Consider the following 9,916-nt stretch of genomic DNA (forward strand, 5'->3'; position numbering starts at 1 on the left):
CCTTGCAAGATATTTTAGTATGGGTGAAGTTGGCAACAGTAAAGTTCACCATTGATTGAGTCACATTCTCCTGTTACTTAATTATTAGTTAATTTGCTCAATGGGACAGCTAGCTCAACTCGCCGTCAAACTCCTCATCTCACCGCGTTCACACGGCCAGACACGCTTCCAACCCCCCCACACCTTCGGTATATATAAAAATTCCCACCACCATTTCTCCACCATCACCTCCAAATTCCAACGGCCTTCTTCCCCTTCTTCTTCTTCTTCAACTGCTCTTCTTCTTCTTCAACTGATGATGGAATCCACTGATTTCCCCTTCCTCAATCACGAATTCGACTACACCCACCTGCTCAACCTCTTCCAGGACGCGGAGAATCTCGGAGGCGCCGGCGGCGGGAACTTCTCGGGCCCCTTCAAGCGGCAGCGCACCAGTGAAGAGACGTCAGAGGACGACGAAGTCGGTGGCGACAGCTTCGAGGCGGCGGCTGATGGAAGCACACTGAGGGAAGTGCTCGCTTCGTTCATGCTTATCGAGGAGAAGGCGAGGGAGGACAACGAGAAGTGGGCATTCGACTTCCAGGAAGAGAAGTCCCTCTTCGATTTGAATCCCCGGAAGAGAGCTCCATCTATCAACGATTACTACCAAACCCAGTTGGATTCCTACTGCATCGATCAATTGAGCGAGTCCCCGGCCCGCAGGTCCGCTTCTCTGGCGGCGGCAGGGGCGACAATGGTGGTGTCCGCGGACAACAGTCCGAAGGGGGATAGAGGAGAGAGATCCGGGAACCCAACGCGGAGGCTCTGGGTCAAGGACCGATCCAAGGACTGGTGGGAACAGGTGAATAGCCCCAACTTCCCTGATTCCGAGTTCAAGCGGGCGTTCCGGATGAGCCGTGCCACGTTCAACTTGATCTGCGACGAGCTCGACCCGGCTATCACGAAGAAGAACACGACCCTGCGCGAAGCAATCCCGGTCCATCAGCGGGTCGCGGTTTGCATTTGGAGGCTGGCAACCGGTGAGCCCCTGAGGCTGGTCTCGAAGAAGTTCGGGCTCGGGATCTCAACTTGCCATAAGCTTGTGCTAGAGGTCTGCAACGCAATTCGGGATATACTCCTGCCCAAATTCGTCCAGTGGCCCGGCGATGACAGGCTGAATTTGATCAAGAGCGAGTTCGAGGCGCTCTCGGGGATTCCCAACATCGGCGGATCAATGTACACGACTCACATCCCAATCATAGCCCCGAAATCCGGGGTCTCAGCCTACTACAACAAGAGGCATACAGAGAGGAACCAGAAGACCTCGTATTCGGTGACAGTCCAAGGAGTCATGGACCACAGGGGAGTGTTCACGGACGTTTCGATCGGGTGGCCCGGCTCATATTCTGATGACCAGGTCCTGGAGAGATCGACTTTATTCAAGAAGGCGAGCTCCGGGCTCTTGCAGGACACCTTCGTTGCAGGTAACACAGGTTACCCGTTAATGGACTGGGTTCTGGTGCCGTACTCGCACAAGAACCTGACGTGGACGCAGCACGCGTTCAACGAGAAGCTCGAGGAGGCCCTGAATGTGAGCAAGGAGGCCTTCTGCAGGCTAAAAGGCAGGTGGGCTTGTCTGCAGAAGAGGACTGAGGTGAAGCTCCAGGACTTGCCCGTGATCTTAGGGGCTTGCTGCGTCTTGCACAATGTGTGTGAGATCAAGGGCGAGGAGGTGGGGCCCGAGCTGAGGTTCGAGGTCTTGGACGATGAGGTCATCCCGGAGAACAGCATTCGGGGTTCCCCCAGGACCGCGCAGGCCAGAGACCAGATTGCTCACAATATATTCCACCATGGACATGGCACTGCTTTCTTGTAGGAGTTACCGTGGCAAATTCATCTTCCCGTCTGGACCGATTCGGTTTTCCATACTGTTCGGACATTTTTGCCTTTTTTTACGATGTCGATGTCGATTCTTTCTAGCTTGAGTTTTCTTCAGGACTACATAGTTGTACTTGTACATGCCCTGCCTGTAGAGACGATATTAATATTAATATATACACGTACATTTTTCACGAAAGATTATGCACTTGTCGATTATTTATTTATTTATTTATTTATTTATACAAGGATAAAATACAAATCTAAACTTTGGGCCGGTGGAGGTTTGAGTCTGAAGATGGGAATTGGATCTCGGGCCTCGATCAGAACATTGGTGAAGAGGTTGCAGTGTTTTGAGCTTTGGGCCAGTTTGAGCCTTTTTTAACTGATTGAGAGCGTGCATGGTCCCCCGGGTTTCGCTATGGTCTCGAAAGTTGATTCGAATTTGGTGAGGAAATTTGTTGCTCGGGGGGATTCTCGTGCTCCTCAAGTTCGATTGTTGGTGGAAGCTATTCGTATCATTCCAAACGTGATTGGCGGGATAAGATGATAATTTTAAGGAGGGAAAAGCAAGTGCATTTAGATGGCTTAACCATCGTTGGAACTTACCTTGAGATGAAATTTCTATATCGCCTCCTTCAATTTATTAAAATAGACTACTACGGCAAGATGCAACGAAGAGCTTTCTTTTTTTTTTTTTTTTTTTTTTTCTTTTTTTCAGTGTGTACTGTGCTATTTAGAAGCTCGACTGCCCCAGTTAATTCGATTCGAGCCATGTCGATTCACTAAGGAGTTAAAAGTTCTCCCGGTATTGATTTTTTCCATTCACAAGACTCGAATCTCGAGACCTTATTTAAAATAACAAGCACCAAATCACATAAACTAATCCATATTAGTAGCGAGGAGCTTTAAATTGTGCAAGCAAAACACGCCACATAAGCATTTTGAGTAAATCCTTAACTTATGGCTGATTGTCTCTTTTGATCAACTTATTGAATTTTGTATATTAATAATTGCATTAATTATATTGAAAATTTATACAATCAAATTAGATCGCAAGATATAATTTGTTCCCGTTAAACTTTTAGTATAACTAGTGAATTTACGTGAAACCTTCTTTGATAAGATTAGAATACATAATACTCGAAAGACGTAATATATAAGAAAAATATTTTTTTAAAAAGAAATATATGAATTATAAGTAAATTATTAATATCTTTTTTGAATGGACTTGTGACCATTTCTAATCAGAAATCTGTTCTTATTTTAATTTATAAATAAATAAAATAAAAAATAGTTAATAATATTCATGAGAGTTGATGACCCAAAAAGCAAAATTTTGGCCTTTTATAAATTTTTTTAATTGAAAAAATTACAAATTATGATGCCTCGTTTGGATTCAAAGTTAATTATTTTTAACTTTAACTTTAACTCAATATACTATACAATAAAAATACACATTTTCCAATTCAAAAATTTTAACTTTAACCTTAACTCAACACACTACACAACAAAAACACACGTTTCCCAAGTCAAATTTATAATCACATCTCATTTGTCTTTTTCCACAATCAAAATTAAAATTAAAATCAAAATAACTTTAACTCTGAATCCAAACGGCCCTTGAGTTTCTTATAACGTCTAGGTGCCATCACGTTCCTATCAATTTTAAAGGATTTTTCTAACATGGCACTAATATTGTAGACATGACACATGAAAATCTATAAAGTGGGCTCCATGGGTATTTAAATATTAAATTAAAAATAATAATTATTGAAGGAAAATAATAATATTCACAAAAAAAATATTTCATTTAATTTTACAATAAAATAAATAATAATATTAAATTCAATGGAGACATGTATATGTATATGTATTAATAATAGTATTTACATATGTTTAACATGAAAAAAGTATATACAAAATTAACATACTAATGACAAATCAATATATCTAAAATTATGTATCAGTTTTTGTTCAATTTTACAAAATTATCCCTATTACTTCTTACTTTATTGAAGAAAAGTAAAACCGAAGGCAATAATAAAATTATAAAACTACTCAAATTTTAAACTGTTCATCCATCAATTCATACGTGATCATCTTCCACTCTACTTTTTACTTATTTCTCTTCAACCCCACTCCATCTCTATCTCAACCTAAGTTTATTTTTCTTTTCTTTCACTAAAAAAATATTTTTTAATTTTCTTCACAATTTTTTAAATAATAGCAAAACTATGTAGAATTACACATTGGTATATAATGATGAAAATACAAATGTAACGTTTTAAACAATGTTTTTTTACACTGCGCGTAGAGCTGGTGCATAGTCTAGTGTATGAACAATAAAAATTTGATAAGTACGATCAAAATATTGGAAATGATTTTAAAAAAATGATATTAATGCAATTTAAGAATAATTTATTTCATGAAAGTTTTTCCAGTTGATAAATTTTTCTGATTTAATCTTTCATTTCAATAGAATATCCTAAAGAAAAAATAGCGAAATGAATTTAAAATTTTAATAAAAGTTTACAAAATAATTAATAGAAATATTATTTTCATGAATATTCTTGCAATGACACTCATAACTCGAAAATTCAGAAAAATTCGATCCAAATTGATCCAAAAATTTCAAAAATTAAGGCTTGTTTGGTTTGTAAGTTAAAATCAACTTGATTTTAACTTTAACTTTAACTCAACACACTACACAACAAAAATACATATTTCCCAAGTCAAAAATTTTAACTTTAATTTTAACTCAACACACTACACAACAAAAACACACGTTTCCCAAGTCAAATTTTTAATCCCAACTCATTTGTCTATTTCCACAATCAAAATCAAAGTTACTTTAACTCTGAGTCCAAACGCACCGTAAAGACCTTAAGGGTTGGGTTTAAGTTTTAAAGAAATAAAATTGGAAGGAAAGTGATTGGACCCGATTTTATGTATATATAAATTTAAAGAAATAAAATGGAAAGGAAGGTAATCGGACCCAATTTTATGTTTATATAAATTTATTTTAGTAACTCATATTATATATTATAATTTATACTTAACAAATAAAATAAGAAAATAAACAATATATTTTATATCCTACCTAAGGCACATGCGTAATTTAATTTTAGTTGCAAACTAATGAATTGTATCGATAATCGATATTAGATTTACATTGGAAGCAACTTATCTCTCCCATTTTACACACGTACCATTGAGGAGCAAGAACGAAAATGTATATAGAGCTCGTGAAGAAAGACATTGACAACAAGAGGACTTTAATCTTATGCAACATTATTAGTAGGTGGTAGTGACAGGCACTACAGTGGTAATGAATAAAACGGTAGCTGATGTCTGTGGACAAAAGAAAATGAATAGAATAAGAATATGGAGAGAAAAAGAAACATGAGATAAGAGAAAACAAAATTAAATAAAAAAGTACTTATTCATATAGTATCTCTTTTCTCTGAAACTCTTTTTTTCTTTTTTTTCTTTTTTATTCTCTTAACTGCGTACTTTTGTGTCCATAGAATCCCATAAAAAATATTATTGGGACTTTGAAAACAAATTACCGATGGCATAATGTCTTAAATAATTTTTCAAGATTATTTTAAATTTTGAAAAAGTCGTAAAAAATATAAATTTTTTAATCACAAGATATATGTCAGTAACTCATCATAAAATATACATCTATAAAATAATTTAAAAAATTATTAATATAAATTTTGAAAATCCATTAATACAAATGTAAATAGGAAACACGATAGCGTTAAATGGAGAAACTATTTCATATTTGATACATTCATTATAGTGAATGATTATGGGAAAGAACATGCTGGGTAGTTTTTATACTGAAAAAGTATGAAATGGTGCATTGAAATCGAAAAATCATGAGAAAGAATAGATATAAGTTGATTTTTGAAACTTAAAAATATAAAAGGTTTATGGCCGAAGAAAGAGAATATGAGAATTTTTTTTTCAGCGATTAGTAAAATCAAAGAATAAGAATAACTAAAAGGAGAAGTAATTAAAAATAGAAGAGAAAATAAAAAAGATACAAATGTAAATAGTGAAGGGGAGATAGATATAATTATTAGGGCCCATTTGGTATGGATCTCAGAAACAGGACCGGAATCATAATCAAATGAACCGGATTTACGAAATGACTAATTCCAGTTTATGTTTGGTTTAGTTCGGATCGGAGTTTGATTCCTTTGTTGATGTTTGGTTCAAAATTTAATCCGAATGAACTTCCATATTAACATTATTATTCATAATAATCTTCATCGGTGAATAATCGATATCAAGGTGTGATAGGTGAAGTTTGATATCGATGAGACATGAAAAGACAATCGTGCAACATATATTTGGAAAGTCTTATATATTAAAATATCTTTATTTTTTTTTGGTGGTATATGTACATATATATAGTATATATAACATTTTTTACGGTAAACATATATATACACACACTATATATAAGATAAATGTATGCAATACGTATTTATATCATGAACTGATGTGCGAGGGGGAAAAAAGATACACCTATTGGTCTTAAAATGCAAAATCTCATTCCGCAGCTCATTCCCTAGGAGATCCTAGGGAATGGGTGATTCCCCATTTTAGGGGAATCATTTCCAGAGATTAGGGGAATCGAATTCCGATTCCTTCAAAACAAACATCTACAATTGGAATGAGTCATTCCGATTCCGCTTCCGCTTCACTTTTTTTCTAAACCAAACGGGCCCTTAATCCCAATTCACCATTATTCCATCCTCCACATGGGATTAGTCTCATAATAATTATATTTCACCTTATCCCAATCCTTATCCTTATCCTTATCCTATTGACACCAAATGCGGGATAAGGATTTCGAAATCCTAATCTCAATCCTTATCCGGACGGTCAAACATGGCCAAAGGGTATTAGCCTTGGAAAAAAAAAATTTCGATTAGTATATCTCTTCTTATTTCCTTGGTATAAAGTTCGAGTGTCATTTGTTTTTTAAACAAGGTCGAACTTTGCAATGTGAATTCGAATAGAGCTAAGTGTTAATTTTTTTTAATAAAAAAGCTAAAGCTACTCAGCTTTTTTTTTTTAAACTTAAACATGCTCAAATACTTAACTAATTTTTAAGTACACATGCTCCACATTAATAAGGAATAATAATGTGTTTAGTTTTAGAGTTGAGTTGAGTTTTGATTTTAATTGGTTTGTAATGATTGTGATGTTGAATTATAAGAAAAAAGTGAAAAAGTAATGAATAGTTGAAAAAAAGTAATGATTGTATTGTTGAATTGTGAAAAAAGTAATAAATATTTGAAAAAATTTATTATTAAAAATTGAATTGAATGGTTAAAAAATTGAAGAAAAATGAAAAAGTAATAATTGTATTGTTGACTTTTGTTGTGCAAAGAGTAGAGTTAAAGTTAGAGTTAAAATCTTAAAATCATATTGCGAAATCAAACGGGCTATAAATTACTGAAGGTGGCAAAATGGAGTCTTGATTCCTTGTTAAAGGAATAAATTACTCGATAACCAAATTGGCACGTACTGTCAAGGATGATGGTCTAGTGATTCCAACCTCACTTCCATGTGGTTTGGGGATCCTCAAGTCAAGAGTTTGAATCCCCTTGGAGACATATGCTCGAGTGGACTCTTTGGCTTAGCCATGTGGTCATCTCTGGCTTTTGTAAACTATACTAGGCCCCTGGTGGTACTATGCTGATAGGGTCAGTGTTTGCACTAGGTTTTTCAGTTTATTTGATATGTTCACGGTTCAATACGATAACCCGAACATTGTGTAACGGGGGGCGGCAATATTACCAGCACTGCTGCCCACCATTTTTACCTATAACAAAAAAGGAAAAAAGTACAAAAACCTCCATTGTGGTTAAGAGGCTTGAGACAAATTGCACCATGTGATTTTTTATGGAAAAATAACACCATATGGTTCACTTCGTGAGACATAATGGACCTCACCGTTAATTTTTTCATTAGTTTTGGTCCTCAAACTTTTATTTTTTCATTATTACCCTCAAACTTTCATATTTTTTTGCAATTTGATCCTAATATTCGAAAAAAATGGGAAAGGGGCTTGGGTCGACCCCACCACCTGAAGTTGCTGACACCCACAGAGGATGCTGGAAACCTCGAGAGTGGGGTTGGGGTTGCTGATTGGTGGCCCTAGTCTCATAATCGACTGGGATCTCGAGCTCAAGATCCTAGTCGATTCGAGGGCGGGGGCCTCAATCTGCTACCCCGACCCCACCTCCATGGTCGTCGGCATCCTCTGTGGGAGCATGCGACCTTGGTGGTGGGGTCGGGGTCGGCAATCGACGGCCCCGGCGCCTTCCCCCCTCCCTTTCTGAATTTTAAGACCAAATTGAAAAAAGTTGAAAGTTTGAGGGTAATAATGACAAAAAGAAAAGTTTGAGGATCAAAAGTGAAGACAAAAATTAACGGTGAGGTCCATTATGTTTCACGAAGTGAACCACATGGTGTTATTTTTCCATAAAAAATCACATGGTGCAATTTATCTCAAATTCAAATCACAATGAATATTTTTGTGCTTTTCCCTTAAAAAAAACCTACCACGTGCAATACTGACCTTATCCTCCCCGTACCAAAAAAATATGGACTCTACTATAAATAGTGGTAGAAACTCAGTTCTCATAATGTTTCATCTTTAACAATTATCAATACGATTTAATCATTCCCGCTATTTATTGGATTAGGTATTAGTTATTGGAGGGTCAATTTGGGCCTTCATCGTCATCGCCGTTTCACTACCTATACCTATATTATGTTAGTAGATCCAAGTCGTCAATTCAGAAATCCAAACAGGAATGATTCAGAGTCGATACCGTAGCAAATATCAAGGAGAAAGCTTTGCATGGAAGATGGAGGAGATGGAGTAACTTTATATGGAGTAAGGACTTTGCAGTACGTATATAATTCTTAATTCATATAATTTTATATTATATTATGAGTTAAGAAAGCTGAAGTTATAAGGAAATAACATTGAAAGAAGTTAATTCCTTCTCAACCTCATATTAGTGCATGTTATTATATTATAATAATTGTCTGATCTTTTTATTATCAATTTTTATTTTTATTTTTCAATATATATACAACGCAAAATATAATAGCCAAATTTTATAACTTAATATATGTATATATATATATATATATAAGCAATAAAATGCAAACTCAATATGCTTAGATTTTATTCAGGACCGTCCATGTTGTTTCTCGTCAAAAGAAGGAAACATATATAGCGGTTCTAAAACTTCACATAGATGTAATTAACTAATCTAGTATTGCAAGTATATTTCATACTATACAATCAATAACTCACTGCAAATCTTGTTCATTCTGTTTTCCTCCCACTAAAAATTCCATAGAGAATTTGCCTTTGATAATTGAACTGATGAGAAAACACACTCTATTTACTTGTGTCTGCGTGATGTAGAGAGAGAACAAAATTTAAATTTGATAACGTGACCATGTGAAAGAAAGAGAACAAGCTCAATTATTATAGATATAGATACATAATATATCGATTTGGTTTTGAAATAAAAAAAAAGGGAAAAAGACAAAAATTGCCCTTGTGGTTTGGAATCAGGACAATTAGCCCCCACGTGGTTTGCTCTGTTAAACATAGGGAGATTACGACGTTAATTTTTTTTTCCATTTTCAATTCTCAATATTTAGTCTTTTAATCATTTTAGTTCAAAATCTTTTTCTTCTATCATTCCTATCCTCAACTTTTCATTTTGTTTCATTTTAGTCTTATAAAGAAAATCAAAAGGGAAAGAGGGGTCGGGGCCGCCAATCGGCGACCTCGATGAAGGGGTCGGGGTCGCCGATTGACGGCCCCAACCCTGAATCGACCAAGGACTCCGAGTCGGAGGTCCCCGGTCGATTTGGACCCGACCCCTCCTTCCCTTTCGATTTTCTTTATAGGACTAAAATGAATGATAAAAGAAAAATATTTAGAACCAAAATGATTAAAAAACTAAAGATTGAGGACTGAAAATGAAAAAAATTAACGTTG

The 9,916-nt window shown here is 35.7% G+C and overlaps 1 protein-coding gene across 1 annotated transcript; it reads left to right on the top strand.

Moving 5' to 3' along the window:
* Nucleotides 1-210: 210 nt before the first annotated feature.
* LOC116196732 (protein ANTAGONIST OF LIKE HETEROCHROMATIN PROTEIN 1-like) lies at nucleotides 211-2,056 on the top strand. Its single transcript, XM_031526603.1, has one exon. The coding sequence runs from the start codon at nucleotides 296-298 to the stop codon at nucleotides 1,853-1,855; it is 1,560 nt and encodes a 519-aa protein (XP_031382463.1). The 5' UTR covers nucleotides 211-295; the 3' UTR covers nucleotides 1,856-2,056.
* Nucleotides 2,057-9,916: the final 7,860 nt, after the last annotated feature.

This window comes from Punica granatum, chromosome 2 (genome assembly GCF_007655135.1).
Source record: "Punica granatum isolate Tunisia-2019 chromosome 2, ASM765513v2, whole genome shotgun sequence".
NCBI classification, from domain to species: domain Eukaryota; kingdom Viridiplantae; phylum Streptophyta; class Magnoliopsida; order Myrtales; family Lythraceae; genus Punica; species Punica granatum.